At 31.6% G+C, this 25,233-nt stretch overlaps 2 protein-coding genes across 2 annotated transcripts in view; one reads left to right on the top strand and one right to left on the bottom strand.

Annotated features, from left to right (window-relative positions):
* LOC132708416 (E3 ubiquitin-protein ligase TRIM71) overlaps positions 1 to 25,233 on the bottom strand; it is a 50,819-nt gene that overhangs the window by 23,851 nt on the left and 1,735 nt on the right. The gene's annotated exons all lie outside the window — the stretch shown is intronic.
* On the top strand, positions 310 to 25,233 carry LOC132704078 (uncharacterized). Its single transcript, XM_060673789.1, has 6 exons — positions 310 to 386; positions 21,995 to 22,166; positions 22,409 to 22,627; positions 23,703 to 23,897; positions 23,952 to 24,173; positions 24,815 to 25,233. Exons 2-6 carry the CDS (start codon positions 21,996 to 21,998, stop codon positions 24,974 to 24,976), a joined length of 969 nt encoding a protein of 322 aa, XP_060529772.1. The 5' UTR covers positions 310 to 386; position 21,995; the 3' UTR covers positions 24,977 to 25,233.

Here is a 25,233-nt window from a genome sequence, read left to right as displayed (position 1 = left end):
TTAATTACTACTACTATTACTACAAATTGCTTACATCGTTGTGTATTACTGGTAATTTTCACCCCTGCAGAAAAAATAATTATATTTGGGTTAAGTGTTACTAATCGAATTTGGCGAACGAACGTATCTAAACCAATTGTTTTTACCTGACCGTAAGCAAATTTTCAGATATAATAATATCTGAAAGTAACAATATGCAGCATACGGCTGACCGGATTGTCGGCCGACTTGGCGCGAAAGTGACTCCCGCCAAAAATGGACTTTCACGCAACGTTTTTCATTCTCAAAAGTCAACGAATTCGGTTTAGTTGATTATCGCAAACCGATTGAAATATATCTCGCTTTGGCAAAGTGTTTCGGGAAGGTCGCTTGACTATATTTTTCAGGTGAAATTTATATATATTGTTTTGTTGGTTTTGATCGCCGGGTACTTTTTTTTCTATTTTTCGCGGCTAATTACCGCTTTCAAATTCCCATAGAATTTTTGGTAAGCAATATATAAACGCTTTGACCGCCTGCTTCAATTAAAAGTTCAGTTTTGAATTGAAACTATCGTTTTAACGCAAAAAATTAAATAAGGAAACTATCCCATTAAAAGCAAAAACTCAGGAAGTTCCTTTGCACATTTTTGTATAGAATATTTCAATATTTCTTCTTAAATTTATATAAAAATAGTCACAAAGTTTCATTATCTACAATTTCAGACAAAATTTTAGCATGACCCGGAAAGTCACTCTCAACAAATAAAATAATTCAAACTTCGGTTGCAGTTGATTGATTTGTTCATCTGTAATCTTTATTCAAGGAGTTTTATAAGCTTTTGTTTTTAAAATTCTTCTTTAATCTGAAATTAGCTAGGATTTTGAAGTGTTATACTCAAAAGGGTATAAAAATTGTTTTAATGTTTTTATATGATTGGCACAAATGTTCATCAAATGTGAAAAACCTAACCATTTATCGAATTCATTAAAATATTAAGTTGGATAAATATTTTTTACCATACGTAATAATCTTCTTCACATTCTCCGGTTGGCATTCTCAACGCATATTTTTATATTAAATGCTACTCTCAAAATGATTCTGTTTTAGTCCTTGATATTTATCAGAATATTACAAGCACTTCGAGTGTATACCGTAATGGTTTTTGCAATATACAATAATCAGAAACGCACAAATACGAAAATCAAACATAATAAAATACGAATAAAAATACAACGTTTTGTTAACAGAACAACAAAATAATTTTGCAAACCTAACGAGAGAGAACAATATATATATATATATATATATATATATATATATATATTTATTAGGATCCTGAAAAAATATTTCTGCAATATGCAAAGCTTTCCTACACCGTGTGTAATAGAATAATTTTCGATTTCTTTTTATTTATCAATCTCCAATATTTTGTCGAATTAGTTGTATGTATAACAAGAAAACAAAACAGCCGAACTCGCAGAACTGTTTAGCCCAAAGGCTTTGATCTCGATTATCGTGAAATCATGATAATAAGGTTCAAAAAAACATTGAATGGACGGATCAAAAATGTCTTTTTTTATTATCGATTTATTTGTTGGTCACGCCGCTTTCCTTGTTGAATATGGTTAACGATTGCGTAATTTTTATTTGGTGAATTAATTAATTATCTGTGAATTAACATTTTATTTGATGTATCGACTTTTCGCTTATAAAAGTGACGTCATTTTCAAATTATTAAAATTTCAAGTATTTTTAAGTGCAAGTTTGTAGTTTGTAAAGTGTGAGGGTCGCTTTAAAAAACTATATTAAAGTAGCGGGTAGAAAGGTGGATTTTACATAATCATAAGGGTACGGAAACAAAATATAGAATTATAAGTAGGTATCTGGAGAACTTATCCCTGGATCAATTTTAAATTTTATAAATAACAATGGTTTTTTACTGCCCGTACTACAAGGTGTAATGAACAGAATGTTTGACAACTTGCATTAACAACGGCAAAATTTGGTTATTTAGAAAATAATATATATCTTTAATAACTTTGTTTTCAGGTAATAAATAGTAGATACCGGATGCTTTAGATCTATGCATTAAAATAGAATAGAATAGAATACTTTGCCCTCGTCTCATTTATGTTAAATTATTGCTGTTTTCACTTCACTAGCAATATTGCAAATTTCTGTTGCCTGGTTATCGGTATACCACCTGTTTGGTCAGTTCGTGAGAGCCCTATAACTCTGTACCTAATTAGATTTTTTTTTAAAAGCCGTCGTAGATGATTGCTGTTACAATTTGGTTTCGCAAGCGTACATACCTCACGACGAAAAAAACGACACAGGCGGTAGCTTTATGTGTCTTGTTCCTTTACACTCTTATATGTTTCGAAACTTTCACCAGTTATCTGAAAATATCAGAAGCTATTATGCGCTCTTAACACGTTATACCGAAAGAAATAAATTTTACTAAATTGTATTAAAATTGGAGAACTGAATAATGTACTTTAATTATTATTGGTTTCTGGTTAATATTTAGTGTTTTGACTAGCAAATGCAGAAAATATAGAAAAACATATATCTAATTAGTAGCATTTTTTTAATAGGTCTTTATTAATGATGATGATAAAGCTATATTTTTTAAGGGGAGGATTATGTAATGACACAACACCATAGTTTTGCAGGCATTTATTTACAAAATATTATATATTACATAATAATAGTAAAAAGAACAATGAGAGTAATGATAAAAAATGCATAACAAAATACAAGCATGAATTCAGTAAGACTTTTTAAACAAACTCAAGTTGGTGTTAAATATATCCACGCCAGTCTCGCATTCAAGCTAGAGAAATTGGGGTCCTAGTTTCAGTACTGGTGATGTAGTTCTCGACAGTGAACTAGTTGCAATAAAATTTTAAGGCGCAGGTAATTTGATTACCTTGCGAGGGTATGAATAAATAGTTGCTGGAGTAGTTTTGGGCAGTGATTTAGTGGATATGAATGTTCATGAGGCAGTTAATTTGAATACATTGTGATAGTTGCTGTAGTAGTTGTGGACAGTCGCAATAAATGCATAAGGGACAGCTAATTTGAATGCATTGCGACGGTAGCAATAAATAGATAGCGACTACCAGGAGAAGCGTTGTTATTTCAAGCAGGGTGTAAATGGAAAAACAGTATATTCAACTGGGCTCCTTTTGTTGATTCTTTCGCATAGAAAATAGCAGAATGGATTTGAATGTATATATAGGGTGGGCCGTTTATAGGTTATAGGTTTATGCTGTATGTACAGAGTGTTTAATTTTTCTTGGGCTTATATCAACTTTCTTATTTTAAATGGAACGCCTGGTATTTTACTTCTTTTTTGAGACATATTTTGTGTATAATGTCCTATACCGAAGTCTAACCGTTTCTGACATTTTTAATTTTTTATGCCAAAAAGGATGTTTGCAAGACTTAAAATATCTGTCAATTTCTTCATTCGAAAGCATTTATTGTTTCACTTGAGTAAGTTTTGTTGTACACAAAGGGCTCGAATAAAGGATTTCATAATAAATTGCGATACATAATAATACAGGGTACGCGAAAAATAATATTAAAAATGAAATAAAAAAAATGCCTTTTTTTTTTAATGGAAACTACCTATTTTTATAATTTTGTCATATTTAGCATTAAAAGTTAAGGCAATTTTATATAAAGTTGTATATGCCTACTATTTTTATTTTTTGAAATATTTCCAGTTACACGTCTATGACGGCGCTTAAATAAAGCAAATGCTAGAACGCTGCTTGTGTATTATGTTTACCACAGAGGAAAAGATTGTTATGTTAGAAAGTTACATATCGTACAATAAAAACCGGACCCTGGCTTTTAGAGATTATATTAGAAAATTTGGAAAAACTTTGGAACTTTGAAATAGAAAAAACAGAAGTCTTCATATTTTAAATAATGAAGAGCAAATTAATATTTTGTTGTATTTTGCAGAGAAGATTTAACCCGAAACGCGTCTTTAGACCTAGATGTCTAAAGAACAACGATTTGAACGTGCCTTTAAATAAACAAATGGAAGTCCTATAAATTCTGTCCAATGAAGAAATTAGTGCAAGATCAGGTTAGATTTTTGCAACAATCTTATGGAGAGACACTTTTCAGAAAATATAATTGCTAATATTATTTGGAAAGATGAGTCTATATTTACAACCTGAACTAACATTTTTAATCGGAAAAATACCAATTACTGCAGAAACAAGAATAATGTAAAACATATGGAAGTTACAAGTTCAGGTGCAACTTCTGGCAAAGTATGGTGCTCCATTTGGAGGTTCAGATTAATAGGTCCAGTATTTTTTGATCAGAATGTAGATTACCAACGCTTCTTAGAGCTTTTAAATATTATCCATCTCTTTGTTGAAAACGAAGTGCCTGGAAGGGAACGACGAAATTTAATTTGGCAGCAGGATGGCGCACCTTATCACAGAAGTCAAGAAATAAGTACCTATTTAAATACACAAGGAGCAACGACTTAACTCCCCTAGATTTTTTTTCTATAGGGTACAGTTCAATATTTAGTTTAAAAACACAAACTGTCAACTGCCGAGGAAGTTAAACGTCGGATAAGAGAAGGTGTCTGTCAGAAATATCATTATGTATTTAAAAACCCTTTATACTGCTTTTATTGCTCAAAGGGCCGGACATACTGAACAACTGTTACAATAATTATTATCCTTTGTAAGCTATTAATTTTTTATTGATCGTTCAATAACAAAAAAAAATCACAAACGTTATCGCTTATCCTTGGTTTTATTTTGTATAAATAATGCATTTGGATATTTATGAGCGCATCGGCAATATTATGGTCAACTATGAAATGGTAAATCATAGTGGCAGCACTTCAGCCCTCGTTTTGTTCAAACGCCGTCATAACCGGACTAGGTATAGGACATTATACACATTTTGTATAGAATTTAAAAATGATGTAGTATACCAGGTGTTCCATTTAAAATAAGAAATTTGAGACTGGCAAACGAAAAATGAAACACCCTGTATATACAAAATTAAAATAAATTAAAGGTTTGTAATACCCCAATTGACTTTTGTATTTAACTTTTGGCTCCACCCCTTACAGTTTCTGAGATAAGGTAGTGTCCCAAGATAAAGCTAAGTTAATCGGAAAGAAAATGTCACCCATTTTTTGTAGTTTACTTAGAAATTTCGTTTTCTGGTAATAATACAAATGCCGTAAAAATTCTTGAGGAAGGGGAAAATTGGTGGTCATGTTATAGCTAAACAGTTGCAGTGAACAGCATAAAACCGTAGTTGCCTTTTAGATGACTCTCTATTGACTATGACTATTACCAGCTTGACAGCAGGATTTTTCAAAGAAATTTTTTGAATTATTTAAAGTAATTCCACTACCAAATAAGCGAAATTTGTAACCTTCCCCAACGTGACATTTTTCGACCTAATTTTAGGCCTACGGCTCGTCCTGGAATTTGCTTACTTGTCCAGTGAAATGTCACTTTCGAGACTCTTTACGTAAACTACTATTTCAGTTTATGAAAACTTTAATTGGATTGTGGATATCCAAGTTATCCAGATTACGAGTATAAACAAAATGGTTACGCATTCACTAACTTGTTGCTCATTTTGCAAACATTAGCGGTTCGTTAATAATTAAAAACATTGGAGATTTCGTGCGAGTATTCTGCAGAAAGTATTGTTGTCTGCTCTCATAATTTTGCGCACTGTAATGAAGATAGGATTTGACGGTCGAGCGGTGAACCGATGCCAAGAAAGAAAATTTCTAACATGGATTATTTATTTAACTTTTTAGTTAAATTAATATTAGCTTGTTTTCAGATCATCATCAGAACATTAAAAATAACTAAAAGTATGTAAAAAAAGTTGGTGGTGGCGGTGGATATCTAACACTTTTGGCTTGCGATCCTCTATTGTTTTTGTGCTTATTTATATATATATATATATATATATATATATATATATATATATATATATATATATATATATATATATATATATATATATATATATATATATATATATATATATATATATATATATATATATATATATATATATATTTGTTTATTTGTGGATTTTGGGGTCCTCAGTGTTAAACTATTTGTATATTTGTTATAAATAGTCCTTTATTTAATACAATTTTGAAAAAAGTTTTCATAAATAAAAGACAATTATTTAAAAAAATATTATCAGTTATACAGAGTGTTTTATAAATGTATATTAAAATGAAAATATTTCCATTCAGTTCAGTTCAGTTGATTTCTTTAACACAAATTTAATTGTCAAAAAAAGGTATAAAATACTTAAAGCTAAAACACCTAACAAAGTGTATATAATATACCATGTTTTTATAAAAACTCCTCAACTTTGTAAGACACTTTTCAACTAAGTAATTCTTTACTTTGGACAAAGTTTCTTTATAATTCACAGTTTTTATTTTCTGAAGGTAGCTTGTTAAATTGGTACTATATTTACAAACATATATCTAACATATATATACATGGTAGGCTCAGAATTTTAAATTTTTTAAAATAAGGTTTGCTGTCTCTTGAGGAGACATCTTCTATGGAACTTATTGTCCGTTTTTGGGCCATAAAAGCATCTGCCCAGAGAGTTGACCAGCCCCAAAAAGACACGTATCGGATTCTAGATTCTACATTAGATTGGTCAATTTGGATTCATTGGTTTTGGTTAAATATATGTTTTATAGTTTTGAGATTAGATGATGAAACTAGTATTTGAAGTTTAGGTGATGGTCAAATGTAAGCCCTAGAAATTTGTTTTTTTTTTTCGGTAGTTGTGATGATGTTGTTATTTACTTTAATTTCTAGTTTTTTGCAAGTTTTTGATTTATGATTTATTCTTATATTATTTATTCTTATTCTTTATATTTATTCTAACAGCTACCGATTTTGAAGAATTGAGGGACAAGCTATGGTTTGAGAACCTCCATAAATCAGTTACAAATGCTTTGTAAATCCAGATCACCTGTATCTCCGATGAGAGATGTGCGGTCATCTGCGAACTTTGCAAGAAACACAGTTTCGTCCACTTCATACAGTCTGTTTATACACAAAGTAAATAGAATTGGAGAGATAACAGAGCCTTGGGTAACCGAAATTCTCAAAAGCATTCCTATAGTTGATGAGCCTATTAATATATGTTCTTAACAATGTCGTATTTCCAGTATATTTTTACATAGATTAATGCTATACAGAAAAAAAAAGGTTAAATATAAATGTTTCATATTTTCTTCAAGAATTATGGAGATAAAACTTTATGTTAAAAACTGACATTGTTTCACGTTAACCAACTATTGTACGAAATTCAAGGAGTGTCCTCCATAATTTGTGACATTTGTAAGGGACTGGAAAGTTTGGTATGTGGCACCGATCCTGTTACTTCCCAAATTTCGTAATACCTCTTTATTTAACCCAATTTTTTGAGTTCAGCTCGAATTTTTTGCCGCCATGGCATTGGTCACTTCACCGATGTCAGTTTTCGTCGTGGAAAACGAATTTGATTTTTTAAAAAACTTTATTCAAGCGAGATGACAAAAAAGCTAGCGATGTGGTTCGCACCGTGGTTTTATATAGACAAATTGCTGACACTTTGAGAAACAAGTAATATAATATGTATGGGAACCTTTACTCAGCAGTTTACAATATCAAAGCGTTTATAACTCCTCCGCCCTTAGATAAACGCACGGGTACAACAAGTGCTTTTAAATAACAATATTTTCTTTTTGTTTATTAATTTTAGATTTAAATGGAAAATATTTATATAATAAATAAATCAAGATTAATATAATTATTACGTATAACAAAATTGTCCAAACACTAGTTCTTGTAGAATATATACGTGATGACATCTTTCCAAGGTTTTCTTTTGCTTCGTCCATTTGGATTTGCAGCTCCTTTATTTCCTTTAGGTTGATCGTGTCCAATGTGAGTTCTGGTGAATCGAAGATTGTTTTCTGTTTATGTAGTAGTGAGAGATTCACTTCCGGTAGACGAGTGTCATCAAATCTCAATCGATTAGGGGTATAGGTTCTTAGTTCAGTTTTTCCAATTTGTACTTTGCAAATTGGGGAGGATTCAATAAGGTGGGATCCAAATAATGGAACAGTATTAATGTCGTCATTACATTGTACTGTTGCTATTATCTTCTTAGGTGTCACAATAATCCATTTTCCATTTTGGATTTTAAAAATTTTTATTTCTTGAAGTTGGATTTACAGTTTGTTATATTAGTCTTGCGAGTTATTATTTCCACTGAACAAGGCTGATGTTCCTTCATATAGGTAATATGTATATTTTTACACATGAACTCATTTTTTAGTAGCTTTACACATTCAGAGTCCATAAATGAGTACATATTTCCACTCAATGCAAGATATGGTTTGATCGGTATATTAACGTAATATTGCAGTTCCTGTTCACTATTAACTGGTAGCGGATACAACTGGTAATATTGATAAATTTCTGATTCTAGTAGCGGTAGTTCCAAAATAAATGTTATTATTAGTCCTCTAGAGTAGCTTTTTATTTCTATAATTTTTTCAAAATTTAATATATTTTCGATAGATAACTCGAACGGCAGTTGATTTTCCTTTAACTCTTTTTTAATGTTTTTAATTTCTTCGAATAGATCAGACGGATCAATTATCGAATTATGTAAAGTGTTTAATTTGGCAAAACTAATTGCGGTCTCAATTTTCTCAAAAATGTTATATATTAAATTATACATAAAGGTAATTTGATTCATTACTACATGTATTTGGAAATACTCATAGTCATTCGTTTGTTCAATGGTTATCTTTTTAATTACTTGATCAATTTATAATATTTTAGATTTAAGGATAAGTTGGTTATGAGAAATATTTGATATCGAATTTTTAAATGAGTTGATTGTTTTTTCTAACAGTTTTATTTGATTAATTGAATTGGTTCTTAAATTATTTTGGTTTTCTTGCAGTTGTTTGATTTCTACATCGTATTTTTCCGCGTCAGATTGGTCTAAGTTTCCAGTAATACATTTAATAATAGAACCGATTGGGTTTAATAGGCCTCTTTTATTTCTTATAGATAATGGATTGAGTTGACTAATTTGATTTTCAATGCGTTTTTCTAATGTTACAAGAGGGATGACTGAATTCGAATATTCGTGAAAGTAATTAGTATTATTTTTAATCTGACTAATTAATATTTTTACTTGGTTATAGATTACATAGAATTCAGCAACAGCTGGGTTTAAATCAAAAATTTGTACAAATGAGAAATGGTTGGAGGTTATTTTTGCGGTACCTAGTTTATAAGGAAGGATTCCTGGATAGTTGTTCAGGTTGTGGATTTTTACTTCGTTTGCTCCGATGTTTGCGAGCCATCTGGAACAATGTTCATTATTTTAGTTTCGTTAACGTGAGTTATTTCTTTTTTATTTGTTTTTGGGTTTTCTATTTCAATTTTATTATTATCTAGGATTTTTGTTAATATGAATGGTCCAGAAATTTTTTTGTTTAATTTACCTTTTCGGCTTTCGGTGCGCTTATACACTGTTGCGCCAATTTTTAGTTCTACTGGAGTTTTGTTTTTGTTAATTTTATCGATCGTTTTTTGTTTTTTTAAAAGGGAATCATTATGTACCTTTTCGTAAAGAAGCTTAGTATTTGTTTGATGGTTATTTACGTATTCACAATATATTTGAGAAGGAATTAGGTTCACAGGGTCACGTGTATCAGTGTGTCCTAGTGTTAATTCAAAAGGCGTAAAATTAGTATTTGAGTGTATAGTACTGTTATATGCAATGATCGCATAGGGCATAAGTGAAATAATATCGGATTTTTTATCTATTTCCTTCAATAGGCGTAAGTGTTCGATGAGGGTTGAGTGAAAACGTTCGATAGGTGAATTGGATTCGTGGTGACTCGGCATTGTGAAATGGATTTTAATTTTATGTATTTTTAATAAAGAGTCTAGAACGTCATTTTTAAATTCTGTTCCGTTGTGAGAAACAATTTGTTTTGGTATTCCATAGAATGAAAAGAAATGTACTAATTGTTGGCATGCTGAAATCGCCGTTCCAAAATAGGGCAATGCCTGTCCAAACTTAGAGAATTTGTCAATTATAGTTAAGAATTTTTGTCCGCCGGCAATAAAGGTATCGACGTGTATGATTTCAAATGGTTTAGAAGGTGTTTCAGTTAACATTAAAGGTTGATCTGGTGGTTTTCGTTGATATTTTGCTCGCTGGCAAATTTCACATTCGTTAATATATTTTGTAACATCTGACTTTAAGGATTTCCAGTAATAATTATTTTTTTTTAAAATTTACAAGTTTCTTCTATGCCTCTGTGATTAGTTTTACCTTCATGTTTATATTTAATTAATATATTTCGTTCTTCCGGTTCAACATTATTTATTAATTTTGTGCATTCGATTAGTTTATAATTTTGAAAATGTTGGGTGATTACCTTTTGTACAATTGGTCTTAGTTGTTGAGATAAAAAGTGAATATACGTCTTTTTGTTATTTAAATGTTCTTTGAAGAATTTTGTTAAACTAATTTCTTCTTCTGGAATTGTTGCATGTAATATGTTATGACCGTCGAAGTTTTTAAAGTTACATTTAACATAAGTAGAATACGGAGATTTCTGAAGTATTATCTGATTTGGTTTGTTGTTAATAATTTCATTTAATATAGGTATTCCTTGTAAAGATTCGTCAGTATTTGTACTATGTATTGTATTTTCAAAAGCCGGTCTTAAAAGTTTGTTTTCGAGAATGATTATTTTTGGGCTTCTAGGACGTTTATTTTCTATTTCTTCGAGTGTTTTCGAAATTTCATTTGAGTCTAATTTATTCGGATCGAAATTGTTGTCTAGGAATTTGTTAATATCAAGATCAATATCTCCAGGATTATTATAAATAGAGTCGGTTTCTAAAGCATTTAATTTTATTCGTGACAAGGCGTCCGCATTTGTGTTTTGTTTACCATTTTTATAAAGAATTTCGTAATCAAATTCTTCTAGTTTAAGTCTCCATCTCATAAGTTTTGAATTTGGTTCTTTTAGGTTAAATAACCAGACTAATGGTCTGTGATCTGTAAAAATTTGGAATTTTCTACCGAAAAGATACGGTCTAAAATATTTACAGGCCCATACTATGGCAAGTAATTCTTTTTCCGTTGTAGAGTATTTTTGCTCGGTGTCATTAAGTGTGCGAGACGCGTATGCGACTGGGTTATCGTTTGGTGGTGTGCCTTGTGATAATACGGCACCTAACGCGTAATTTGATGCGTCTGTAGTTAACACGAATTGTTTTGAAAAATCTGGATATTTTAATATTGGGGCATTTATTAGTAATTGTTTTAAATGGTTGAAAGCTGTAATAAATTCGGGGCTGTGTTCTACTTTAGATTTTTTCTTTAGACATAAGGTCATTGGTTTTGTGATTTTAGCAAAATCTTTAATGAATCTTCTGTAGTATCCTGCCAATCCTAGAAATGACTTAATTTCTTTTTGTGTTTGGGGGAGAGGAAAATTTTTTACTACTTTTATCTTGTCAGGATTTGGACTAACGCCTTCTTTAGTGATTTTATGACCTAAATACGCTACTTCTTTATGTAGAAATTCTGATTTATCTAATTGAATTTTAAAGTTTGCCTCCCTTAGTCTCTGAAAAATTTTTCTTAATCGATCAATGTGTTCCTGTAGGGATGTGGAAAAAATTATAATACCATCTAAATATACTAAACAAATTTCGTTTTGGAAGCCTCTTAGCACATTATTCATAACACGTTGGAACGTCGAGGGTGAGTTTTTTAATCCGAAAGGCATGCGTTTAAATTCGAAAAGTCCAGTACCAGTAGAAAAGGCTGTCTTTGGGATGTCATCGGGATGCATTTCTATCTGATGAAAACCGTTAGCTAGATCCAGAGTTGAAAAATACTGAGCTTTACCGAGTTTATCAAGAATATCTGAGATATTAGGCAAGGGAAATTTATCATCAATTGTTTTTTCATTAAGTTTCCGGTAATCTATGACAACGCGCCATTTACGTTTATTTGATGCATCTAATTTTTTTGGTACGATCCATATAGGACTACTAAATGGGGAATGTGAGGGTTGGATTATATTATTTTTTAGCATTTCGTCTATTTGTCTATTTACTTAGGCTTTATGTATTTCAGGATAACGGTAATTTTTTGTGTAAACGGGGGTTTCGTCAGTTAGATTAATTTTGTGTTTAATTTGATTCGTGAAAGATAATGGCAGTTTATCGCAATAAAATATGTCTCGATATTCGTAACATAACTTCCTAATTACTTTATATTCTTCTTTATTACAGTGATTCAGTCTTAAATTTTTTAGATTTTCTTTTTGCAGATTGTCGAAATTACTTATTGAATGTTCGATTAAATTTTCATTGTTATCTTCTATTTTTGTTATAAAATTAGTTTCACATTCATTTATTAATTCTATTTCTAGAGGTTTAATAAATTGTATACTAACAGGATTTTCAGATGTGTTAGTAATGGTTGTTAACGCGAATGAATCGACAATTTTTACTAAAGCTTCGGGCATTTCAGCATTTACAAATTTTTCATATTTTAAGATTCCTATACCATTTTGTTCTATCACGGGTATTTTAACTTTATGTGTTGTTCTTGGTTGAATAATAATTTCATCGAATTTAAATTTGGATTCGTCAAAATTTTTATTTATTTTTGGATCCGCTGGGGTGTTTTTAATATTATGTTGGTAATACAGTTGAATTATTACATTCGGTGTTTCCAGTGTAGACTCGCTAATATTTATTTTTGATTTTATTTGTTTCAAAAGATCTACTCCTATAAGTCCATCAAATTTTGGGGAAAAGTTAAAAAGATAGAATTTATGTTGTTGATCAGGACAATTAAAAGAAGAAAATAATGGTATTGTCATTACTTCATTACGAACAGATGTTGCATGAGCTGACATTACTGAAAATTTTTCAATATTTATAAAGCCTAGGTAATATTTGTAAGCTAACTGTGGATTTATAAAACTTTTCACGCTACCTGTATCTAATAGAAATTGAGCATCAAGTTCAGGAAAATAAACTATTGGTAAATCAGAATGATTATAATTATTAACATATATTGAAGTGTAGTTTTGGGGAAAATTTTGCGTTAAGTTTGGTTGCTTGTATTCGGAGTTTCCTGAAAATTTCCGTCCTGTTCATTATAACAGTAATTATTTTCGTTTAATTGATATATTTGATCGGAAAATTCTTGTGTATCATAATTTGTGTCGTAGGTGTATTGTTCTTCAAGGATGGGATATTCGTGATAATAAAAATCATAAGGATTTTCACTTTCAAAATTTGATATTTCGTCGTTTGAATTAGCTTGGGGGGTTGTGGATTGATTGTCAATCTCTTTTGCTAGATAGTAATTTTTATTTGGTTGAATTTGATTTATACGGGTATTGCCTGATGAAATATCCATAGGTTCCGGTTTGTCAAATTTTGGGGTTGGATTTTGGTTATATTGATTAAACATCGGTCTTGTAATTGAATGCATAGGTCTTTGCATACATGGGTAAGGTCTTGGATTAAATTGATGTCTTTGGATCATCGGGTTAATTCTTTGAATATTCGGGAAGTTTTGTCTTTGATTATTTTGGAAATTTGGTCTTGGAATATTCTGAAAATAAGGTCTTGTTTGGAAATTATTTTGAAATCTCGGGGGGTTAAAATTATTAGAACTTGGTCGAATTGTTGGCGGTTGAAATGGGCTAGTAAAATTTTGTGAAGCTAATGGGTAATTAATTGGGTATTGACCTAATAGAGGTTTTGGTTTATTTTGCATTGCAACAGGTGTAGTTTTGGTTGAAATATCAACACGATTTTTATAAGCGATAAAATTTTCTTCTTCTAACGAGAACGACATGGCTTCTTCGAGAGATTTTGGATTTCTTAAACGTACAACTAACTGCATATGGTAATTAAGACCGTTTATAAATGTTTTTAAAATTAGATCTTCAAATTGGATAATTTTTAGAGTTTTTATATTGATATCTTCGCATGTAGAGTTAATTTTTGAAAATAAAATACTACGGGCATCTTGCAAGCGTAAACCAAAATTATGCGCACTTTCGCTACTATTGGGTTTCATTGAAATTATATCTTGTAAAAGACAATCAACTGATCTTTGATCGGAGAACGTTGCCAGAAGGGCTGTTTTAATTTTTAACCAACTATCGAGTTAATTTACTGATTATTGTATCGATTAAACAAACATTTATTGAAGCATTTGGGTTATTTACATTTTGATGATTAGTTAGAAAATTTTCGCAGATTCTAATAAAACGATTTATTTGTTTAGGATTGCAGTCGAAATGAGGGATGTTATCCGCTTGGTACCTAACTAATTGAAGATTCTCCGTATCCGGCATTGTGTTTAAATTAATGTCAGAATCGGAATCGGAATCAGATGATGTATTAAAATTATCGACAGAAGCTACTCGAGGTTTTAACTCTAATGTTTCAAAACGAGAAATTAATCTTTCCAGTTTGAATCAGAAAAATATTTACAAAAGAAAAACTTACATTAATAGTGAGAGAAGGACGATTTTCATTCCTGGTTGTTTCGGTTCTTAATCTACTTTTCCAATAGGATGAGCGATGCTTGTCTCTTCCCTGGGCTACGTATGAAATTCGGACGATTTTTGTTCCTTATTTCGCACCAATAGGGTTGTGAACGATGCTTGTTCCTTCCCCTGGCCAATTGAGCACTTTGCACCCACTTGAACAGTTTTTTGTGTTGTTCGGATTTCGCGAATAAACTCTTGAGAGAGACCAAACAGTGTCGATTTTGGAATGCTTGTTTCACGGAAATCCTACTGACTGCGCCAGTTTTCGTCGTGGAAAACGAATTTGATTTTTTAAAAAACTTTATTCAAGCGAGATGACAAAAAAGCTAGCGATGTGTTTTATATAGACAAATTGCTGACACTTTGAGAAACAAGTAATATAATATGTATGGCAACCTTTACTCAGCAGTTTACAGTATCAAAGCGTTTATAACTTGCCAAAATGTAAGAGCGACCGCACATAAAAAAATCCTATCTCTAAAAAATACAATATTTTTTCCATATGTTTTGAACATTACGGCGGACACAGTATATGTTTGTAACAAACTTTTTTACTGGTGCGCTAGCCATGCAACTGCAATGAGTTAAAAAATGAAGACTTTTCATTTTTTTAACTCTACTAAATTTTATACATACATATCATTTTCTCAATTATTTTATGTCCTTCCAGACTTCGCTTTGGAGCGATCTGAATTTTTTTTCTTAAAAATATGTATTATGTATTATTAAGGTTTGGCATAATTTTATTTTATTAGTTAGAAATAGATTAGTACTGCCTATTTGATTATATCATTTTAGGCATCATGTTTAGTTGTCTAATTAATTGTCTATAAAAAACTAGTTTAAAAATATTTTAAATTTGCTACTCAATCTTATCTAATAAGAAGTTTTTCTACATTTAATTAATTTGGTTATTGAAATTTGGTTAACCTAACTTGTACTGTTTTTCACAGTAATTACTTAAACAATATTAAAAAAATATATTTAATTTTTCTGTTTTACATTCACTGTCTGGTTTTGCAATTATTCTTACAATTATTTTTTATTTGAAACACAACTGCAAAGCGATTTTAAGACTGATTTATCCTACGATTAGAGTGCGTATTTATATTATTAAAGTTGCTGAATAAGCAGATGTCTCATATTACTATCTCCTATTTAACATATTCATCTTAAGTGGCCATATAACTCCTCCCTCCTCAAGTTTGAGAAAATCGGGGTTGATTTTCGAGAGTTTTTAGTTCTATGCCCACCTTTACATTTTGTTTTCTTTTTTTGTAATAATAGAGTACAATGATTATTATTAGTATAATTATAATAATCATTATTACAGTAATCGAAACACTAGAGTTTACCAAAGTTAAGTGTTTTAGAGGGTGATTTACTAGGTTTCGAGCACTTTCCATATCTTCTTTTATATTTTCAGCATTAATTTCTCTTAACTCTAGTGGTTCGATATTTTGAACCAATTCTTCATTAATAACTATTGACGGAAGTTTTAGTCTTAAATTAAGTACGTCTCCTTTTTGAGAGTCATAGTTATTATTTTTAATTTTAACATTACACTCTGCGGCAAAATTAAAGATGTTTTATTTATTATTTCAACACTTTGTTGATTTAGGCAATAAAAATATATATTTTATTGGGAATTTGGGATAACTACAATAGAGTTATCATTTAATTGGGTAGCTAAGGTTTCTTTATATTCGATTGGAATTATTGGACAATGATTGGATAAATTAATTGTTTGCGGAATACAGGGTTCGTTTTTATGAAGCAGGTTATTGGGGCATAAGCATATGTAGCAGTTTTCTTTTAGGTTATAGAAATCGTCTGTTGATTTCAAAAGATAGGGATTGTTTATAACGGATATTTTATTATTAATTGGTATGGGGTATATACGATTAGCAGCAGCAGTGTTCGGGTTCGAGTAGAATGGAATCTTTCGACTGGTGAGTTTGAATTTGGATTATACGGGGTAGTGAAATGTAACTCGATTCGATACGTTTTACATAAGTCTTGTACTAGGTTACTTTTAAAGCTTTGTGCGTTATCCGTAGTAATTTTACTTGGTGTTCCATAATGTGAAAAGGATTTAGTCAAGCTTTGACATATTTCGAGGGAAGTTTCATTAACTGGGTAAGCTGCTGCAAATTTAGAAAAGTTATCTATTATTGTAAGATATTTTTGTCCTGATATGGAGTATATATCCATATAAATATGGTCTAAGGGTTTTTTCCAGGCTTGGCCAATAATATTTTTTCTTAATATTTTTTATATTTTCTGTCATTCCTCGATGTGATGTCTTCGTAGTGTGATATCTTTCTGTTATTTCTTTCTGTTCGTTTTCATCCTTTACATCTTCGAGTAATGTGTTAGAAATGACGAGTTTAAATGCATTATTTATTATTATTAAACGTTTCCTGGAAGGTCCTTATAATTACTGGTTCTAGTTCTTTATTAGGGATATGTAAACAGTAAGTGTCTGGGGGTAAATTGTCGCGTAGAAGTTTTTGGATTTCTTCCATTATTGGGTCTTTGTTAATGTACATCATCAGTCTTTTCTTGGTGTGAAATAATCTTTCGTTCTAGCATGAGGTTGTGTTAAATCAGTCCATTTATTTATTGACACATGGAGCTCCTATAATTGGATTTTCCATAGATGAATGTACCGTGTCCGTTTCAGAGTTGTCGACCTTTTCTTGAGCTTTTTTACTTATAGATGGGTTGCTTTGTTCTTCTAGTCTTTCGGGTTGTCGTGTCTTTTTAACTGTATTTGGAGGTCTTATTTGAATATCCGAAATCATCTTAATTTTGGGTCTTTTTCGGCCAGTGACATACGAGTATTTCAATATCTTGATTTTGGTTAGTTAGTGATTAATCATTGTTTTTACCATTAGCCAATCCAATTAGTCTAGTCCATATCCTAGTTTGGAGATCGCTATTCGTGTAACATGATTCTCTCTTGCATGGTTTTTCCGATTAATTAAGGTTTTCCAAAGCATATAGTAGGTTGGTTTTTGGTTAGATTTTTCTTTAGTAACTAGATAATAAATAAAATGATTATTTTTATTGTCAAATAATGTTGCTATTTCTCCTGGTTTAGCGTTTTGATCGATAAGACATTGCAGATTGTTAAATTTTTGTTTAAAATCTACAGTAATGCCTTGTTCCATTTTTAAATCGGCAGCGACACAGTGCGCTAAAGAATAATTTTGTTGATCCAAAAGATTTGCTTGAATTTCCTTGATTATCTCCGAGTGTTGGATTGGTTTGCAATTTTGTTCAAATTTTTCAAATTCATTGAGACCTTTTTGCGGTTTTTCAAACAGGTTTCCCTGTGATTCGAAGAAGTGTTTAATCTTTTCGTGCCATAAATATTGGTCATCTTTTTCCTCGTTTTCTTCACATATAGCTGGCATATGTGTTAGTGGGCGTTTTACTAGGTCTACGGGGTGTATTTCTTTTGGTAGTCGTGAGAGGGCGTCAGCGTTGACATTCTGTTTGCCTTTTTTATATTGAGTAGTGTATTCATATTCCTGCAGTTTTAGTTTCCACCCGACTAATTTTGAATTAGGTTCTTTAATGGAGGAGAGCCATTGTAAAGGTTTATGATCCAAATAGATAAGGTCGAAACTTAGTAGCCCGCACGATGGCAAGAAGTTCTTTTTCTATTGTAGAGTAGTTAAGCTCTGCAGGATTAAGTGTTCGGCTAGCGTATGCTATCGGTAGATCAGTTCCAATGGTACCTTGTGAAAGAATTGCTCCGATTGCGTAGTCTGAAGCGTCTGTTGTTAAAACGAAGGGTTTATTGAAATCCGGGTATTGGAGTATAGGGATCATTGGTTAAGATATTTTTACAAAGATTAAAATACCCTAATAAACGCTTTATCATGGGTTATTCTAACATTTTTCTTTAAGCAATGCGTCAATGGTTTAGTAATTTTAGCAATTTTTTTTATGAATTTCCTATAACATCTGACAAGACCAAGGAAGGATTTAATTTCTTTACGAGTGTTCGGAATTTTAAAATTTTTAATGGCTTTAATTTTTTTGGAGTTTGGTTTAACTCCGTCTGGTGTTATCACGTGTCCCAAGAATTCCACTGTTTTCTTTAGGAACTCAGATTTATCCAATTGTATCTTCATATTGAAGGATGCGAGTCGTTCAAAGACTAATTATAATAATACAATAATGAGTCCATGTGTTCCTGAAGACTGGTCGAGTATATAATAATGTCGTCCACCTACACAAGACATATTTTTTCTGGTAATGCACGCAATACATTGTCCATTGCGCGCTGAAATGTCGATGGTGCGTTTATACGACCAAATGGCATACGTGAAATGTCCATGTCCTACGTTAAATGCTGTTTTCGGGATGCTTTCAGGATCCATTTCGAATTGGTGGAATCCACTGGCGAGATCCAACGCTGTGAAATATTGGAATCGTCCTAGTTTATCCAGTATATCAGTAATATTAGTTATTAGGTATTTATTGTCTATAGTCTTCTCATTGAATTTTCTGTAGTCTATGACGAGTCTCTTTCTTTGGTACAATCCACACTGGTGAACTTTAAGGGGAACTTGAGGGTTGAACTATTTCTTCTTGTAACATTTCTTCTATTTGCCTATTAACTTCTTGACATACGGATATCTATATGATTTCGCATGTACGGGAATTTCTTCGCTAGTTTTCATTGTGTGTTTTACTTGATTTGCAAAAGTTAAACTATTTCCGGGTTTATGTAAAACATTTTCGAATTTTCTTATGAATTTAAAAAGCGGTTCCTTCTCGTCCGAATTTAGATGTTCGTGTCGTATTAAAATTATAATATCATTTTTTTGAAATGTTCGGTTTTCTATCATAGGACTATTGAGAACTGGTGTTTCTAAATTTAATATTTCGAAGTTGTTAAGTTCAAATGGTTCTAAAGGTAAGTTGTTATTAACACTACCTTCGAGGGCAATTGATTTGTCTGTATGGTTAGATATATCAATAGTATAAGAATGATTTGTAATCGTAACAAGGGTTGGTTGTATTTCAATTTCATCGTCACGATAGTAGGGCATTATCCATGTCGTATTATTAGGAAGGTTAGTCCTAAGTGTTGCTTTTTGTATAGTTTTTGGGGAATATCTACTACGCAGTCATCGAAATTTTGTCTATGTTGAAAGGGAATTTCTATGTATGTAAGATCTTTAATTCCTAAAATACCGTCAAAATATTCATGAAATGGGTATAGAATAAATTCAATTGGTTCGGTGATACCAAAGCATGCAAATAATGGGATAGTTGCTTTATGTGTTGGTTTCTTTGAACCTGCACATGTTTGAAGGGTATCTACGTAAGGTTTAATTAATTCGGGAAAATAAGTTTCTGTTTCTGCTAAAGAGGGTCTAAGAAGAGATGCATGAGAACCTGTATCGATAAGTAAACAGATTTGATAGTTAGGGATTTCGATATAGGGTAACTGATTTATTTGAAAACTATTTAGGGTTAAACATGATTTGTTTCGTCCGAGGCTACTGACTGAAAATTTTCTAATTGATCAACGATGCTATTTTCTTCTTCGAACTGTTCAACATTTTCGTGGTTTGGGTCGTAATTTCGGGGTTAATGTCGTGCGAATGTAAAGCTTAGTTTACCTGTGGGTTGGAAATGATTATATTGTTTTCTGATTTGAGAAAATGGCTTTTTAGGTTGTATACTTACACCTGACAGAAAAAATTGGTTTTGTAGCTTAAAGAATTGATTCTGAGGTTTGAAAAATTGATTTTGTTGTTTGAAAAATTGATTTTGATGTGACATTTGATAAGGGGATTTGAAAGGTAAATTCGATTATCTATAGGGTTGAATTGGTGGGTTGTTAAATGCTCTTTGGGTGTTTGACAAAATATGATTGATTCGTTTCTGTATATTGTGCCACATTAAGTTATTATTTTGTAAACAATTATTTTTAAACTGGCTTTGACTTGTAAGGATTTCGTAATTTGTAATAATGTCAATAGCATTATCTAGATTTTGAGGATTTTGAACTATAAGTAACGTTCTCAACTCATTGGAAATATTCGACAAAAGATTTTATGTTGCTGTTAATTCGTTTTGAGAAATTAATATTGCTCTCGCTTCGGCATTTGAATTTCAGAACATAATTTTGTATTAATTTTGGTGACTAAGGCTTTGAGTTTTTGGATATAATCTTGAGTAGGTCCGTTCTTCTTAGATAAAAATATTAATTGTTGCTGAAGATTTGCACCAGAGATTGGATCACTGAATTTTTGTGTTAAGGCTAATCTTATCTCGGCCCAAATTGTAAGATCTGGTCGAGTTAATAAAAAATCTTCGGCTCTTCCTAGTATTTTTGATTTAATTGCCAAAATAACATATTCCATCAAAGGTTTTTAGCAAAATAACGGTTGATATATATACAATATAATAGAGAAATATTAGAGTAAAGTTTGTCTATATCTCGCGGTTGATTATTTGTGGGATTATTTCTTCGAGGATAAGTAATATCCGATAACCTATTTCTAAATTTCTTCATCAAATTTTCACCAACAAATTTAAAATTTTCACTTCTTAACTAACAGGAGTCACAACTATAAGGAACACAATTCAGTAAAAACTTACAATAAGTTCTTAGTTTCGTCCCTGTATCAACCAACACGTGTGTCGGAGACATTCACTTCCCACTGATTGTAGTGGACGCTGGGTTACACCAATTCGTCCTGCTGTCTCTCGAACTGCGTACCGATAGTCGATGGTTCCAGGAGTCCCAAGTGCTCTGCGTAGTAGATCTGGAATCCTTTCCTTAATCGTTGAAACGGAAGCGTGTCGTACCGTCGATCCAAAGCTCTGACAATCCCCAAGGGTAATCCAGAGCATAAATCACGATCTGGTACACTACTTGCAACGGATTTACAAAAACACACTGAAAAGGATCCTACTGACTGCGCCAATTTTATTTCGAAAGGCGAAACTCGTATTGTTAAAACACAAGTAACACAATGATTACTACTCCAAAGCGACTTTAAGACAGATTTATCCTACGATTAGCGTGCGTATTTGTATTAATAAAGCTGCTGAATAAGCAGATGTCTCATATTACGATCTTCTATTTAATATATTAATCATAAGTGGCCATATAATTACACTATAAAAATAAATGAAGAACGTTAGTCGCGTACATTTTTTGTGAAAAATATTGGTTACAGTGGCCACTGAAATTAATAATTTTAATTGAATTAAGACTAAATTGGCCCCTTACTATCGTTATCCTAGTTGCTGGTATTAGTTTTCTGCTATTAATGAAATTCACTTTTAATGTATTTATTACAGAATGAAGAAAATTTTAAGCATCACCTTGCTGTTATTCACCATCAAGGCATCGTGCAAACCCGAAGGACAGGGAGTTACGAAAGTACCAAATTATACAAAATTAGCTGACAATGAAATTAAATATCTCCAAAATAAAGGTTTCGGACCTGAGCAACGTTCTGGCGTAGATGCGGTATGTTTATGATTTCGTGTTGCTAGTTGTTTCTTATTATGTACTTATTTTCATTTGCGGATATAATAAATAAATGGGTTTTTAAGAAAAAGCAATGGTGGTAATATTTCTCCAAAAATTGTTTGTTGTTATTCGGCGGTTTTCAAATAAAAGTTTTATTTCATTTAACTGCCTATGCTCAAATAATCTATTTAGGCTGTTAGTTTATCAGTGGTACATTATTTTATGCTCCGTTTATGTAGTATGAATATGAGGAAGAACATTATGAAGTTGACAATGAACCGGAACAAAGCCAATATCGTGAACCAACTTATGCAAATTATCCGGCTCAAACTAGAACCACGCCTATTAAGAACTATCCAGCGGCAACTCCAAAGACCTCATATTACGCTAGTGTCACACCTAAAGCCTACAAAGCTGGTGCGGAAGAAGAAACATATCATAGGAATGGACAGCTCGGTGTAAGTATTTTTTACAGACAATTGATTTATTATGGAATTAATTATAAATCTAAATATCCGTTTTCGAGAAAATACAATGAAATTCTCTGTTATTTGATTTTTATTTTAATTTATTTTCTAAATAGCTCCTATAATATCTCAAAAACTTTAAAATTTCAAATTTAATAATACAAATTTAATAATACACATACCAAAGTACTAATTAAAACTAAAACGGCCACAAAGCTAGGCAAAAATCATACTTATCATACTAAGTTTATACGATAATCTGCGTTTCAGGCGAGTACGCGCGCGCGAGAGAGAGGAAACCAATGTATTACAAGCTTTTGCCTCTTGGAGGCTTTTAAATTCACCGTATTTTTATAGGTTAGGCTTCCGAGATTTCGAGATAGTTCAATTTTGTTTTTTAGATGTGTGTGAAACATTTTTTTATTTAGTATTCAAAACGGTATCGAAATTAACGTTACAATTTGGTATAACTACCAAAAACACGATATCTGCCATTTCTGCCGAAATTCTGATAGCGTTGTTATTTTATCGGAAGTGAAAGTGATAGTAATTTGCCTAAAAATGTCTCGAAGATTTTGTCAACTCCTAAAATGATGTCATAGATTATTTAAATTTTAATCATAATGCATCAGCATTTTCCGTGAAATGCCAATTTTATATGGCGTACAAAATACGTTATTTCCATTAGGCAGAATTAAACAGATTATAAAATCATTTTATTGATATTAATATTGAATTCAATTTCATTATTATTTGAGAGTTTTAATTGATTTCATTAAAATAGACATATTTTGCCTCCTTGCTTACAGGATCCTTAAGTACTGTTAAATGGATGTTATATACCATCTTTAGTAACACTTAAAGAAAGAGTCGCGAAAAAATTGTCGTTTCATCGGTTTTCTTTATGGGATTTTTTCCATGGAATTTTCGTTCATGAGTTATGCCACCACCGCTAACCAATTAAAAAATGTTGCTTGCTAATACTAATTTTTCTCATAATTTAAAGTATACAAAATTGCAAACAAACCCGGTAAAACTTATCTAGTCGACATTATTTTTAAATTAGCCGGAAGAGGAAGAACTAGAAAAAGAAGAGGAACCCGATAGGCTTACTCTTTTACTGCCTCAGTCGAAATTTCAATGCACAGGAAGAAAAACCGGCTATTATGCCGACCAAAATCTGGGCTGTGAGGTATTCCATTATTGTCATGAAAATGCTAGACACTCGTGGATTTGTCCCGAGGGATTTACTTTCCATCAGGTAATTATGTTATTAGTTAATAAATTAATGTTAATGCCAAAATCTATGCTCTAGGTACATCTGATTTGTATGCCACCAGGAGGAGATAATATCTGCGATAAATCGGCTGACTATCACTTTGTGAATGATTTTCTCTACAAGCCAGTCAACTTGGAAGAATACCAACAAAAACCAAACGTGACTTTAAGATATTCCGACAGATACTTTCCTGACGCATATAGACCCAGATACGATGATGACGATGGTGATGCCAGACCCACACACCATCAACATTCGGTGCGTGTTTAACGATTTACCTATGTGATTTCTCTATTCTGTCAACCTTGGAAAAAAGCAGCGTTTTATTCTAATATAGAAAGATGTATAACATAAATAGACAAGTGCCTAGCTACAGGGTCTTTCCGGATAATTAAAAAGCTTTTCATGACTTTACGAAACGAATTAAAAAATTAACATAACTTACGACTTAGGTAACCGGTGAGTTTGTCTGTTTGTGTCAAATACCTGTTAGAGAGACATATTAGAACACAAAGCCCTTAATATTTCCGGACCAATACACCAGTTACCTGTATTCTAAACGCACGTGTAAAAATTATAACAGAAGACGTCAGATACTTTGGAATTTTGGACATTTCGAATTTGGACACCGAATTTGGTTGTTTGCTGGTACTGATTATGCGATTTGAAAAGTATTTTGTTTCTAAATATTACTTAAACAGTTATTATCATTCGTCACGATTATTCTAACTTCAGTTTATGCGGTGACTTATTTTATGAATGAATTGTGTAAAAAGGTTTTTCCGTTACCTGGTCGTCTATGCTAATGTTTGAGGACCCACGTTGATGTATTGTTTTTCCGTATTAGTTTTGGTTTGGAGCATCATGTATAATAGCGGTTTAAAATTGTTTTCTTTCAGATTCGTGTAACCAATCAACCGCGTTATCAATCAATTCCGTCAACGACATTTCGTCCCCAAACACCGTTAGGTCAAGTGTTCAGATCTCCTGAAGAAATTAATATTTCGTTGCAACAAAGGAGACCCCAGTTCTCGACATCTAAACTCATAGACGCTTTCTAATGGCATCACCCCCTATCAATAAGTTTTGAGAAAGTGGTTTCACCCATTAGTAAATTAAACGGCAGTATTTGTTAAATCTGTCGTTCGACAGGTGTTCGTAATTGAATTTACGCAACGGCCATCTCATTTCATGAAATTGTAAATTTTATTTAATAAACAAATTTTTGCAATCTAGATTGTATTTATCGTTAATATAATTTCAAAACAAATAAATTGTGTGATTTTTAAAATATGTATGAACATGTAATAATAAATTA

Source organism: Cylas formicarius, unplaced genomic scaffold, assembly GCF_029955315.1.
Source record: "Cylas formicarius isolate icCylForm1 unplaced genomic scaffold, icCylForm1.1 PGA_scaffold_10__41_contigs__length_53128322, whole genome shotgun sequence".
In the NCBI taxonomy this organism is placed as follows: domain Eukaryota; kingdom Metazoa; phylum Arthropoda; class Insecta; order Coleoptera; family Brentidae; genus Cylas; species Cylas formicarius.
Note: the sequence above shows the minus strand (reverse complement) of the source record. Positions and strands in the feature narration are given on the sequence as shown.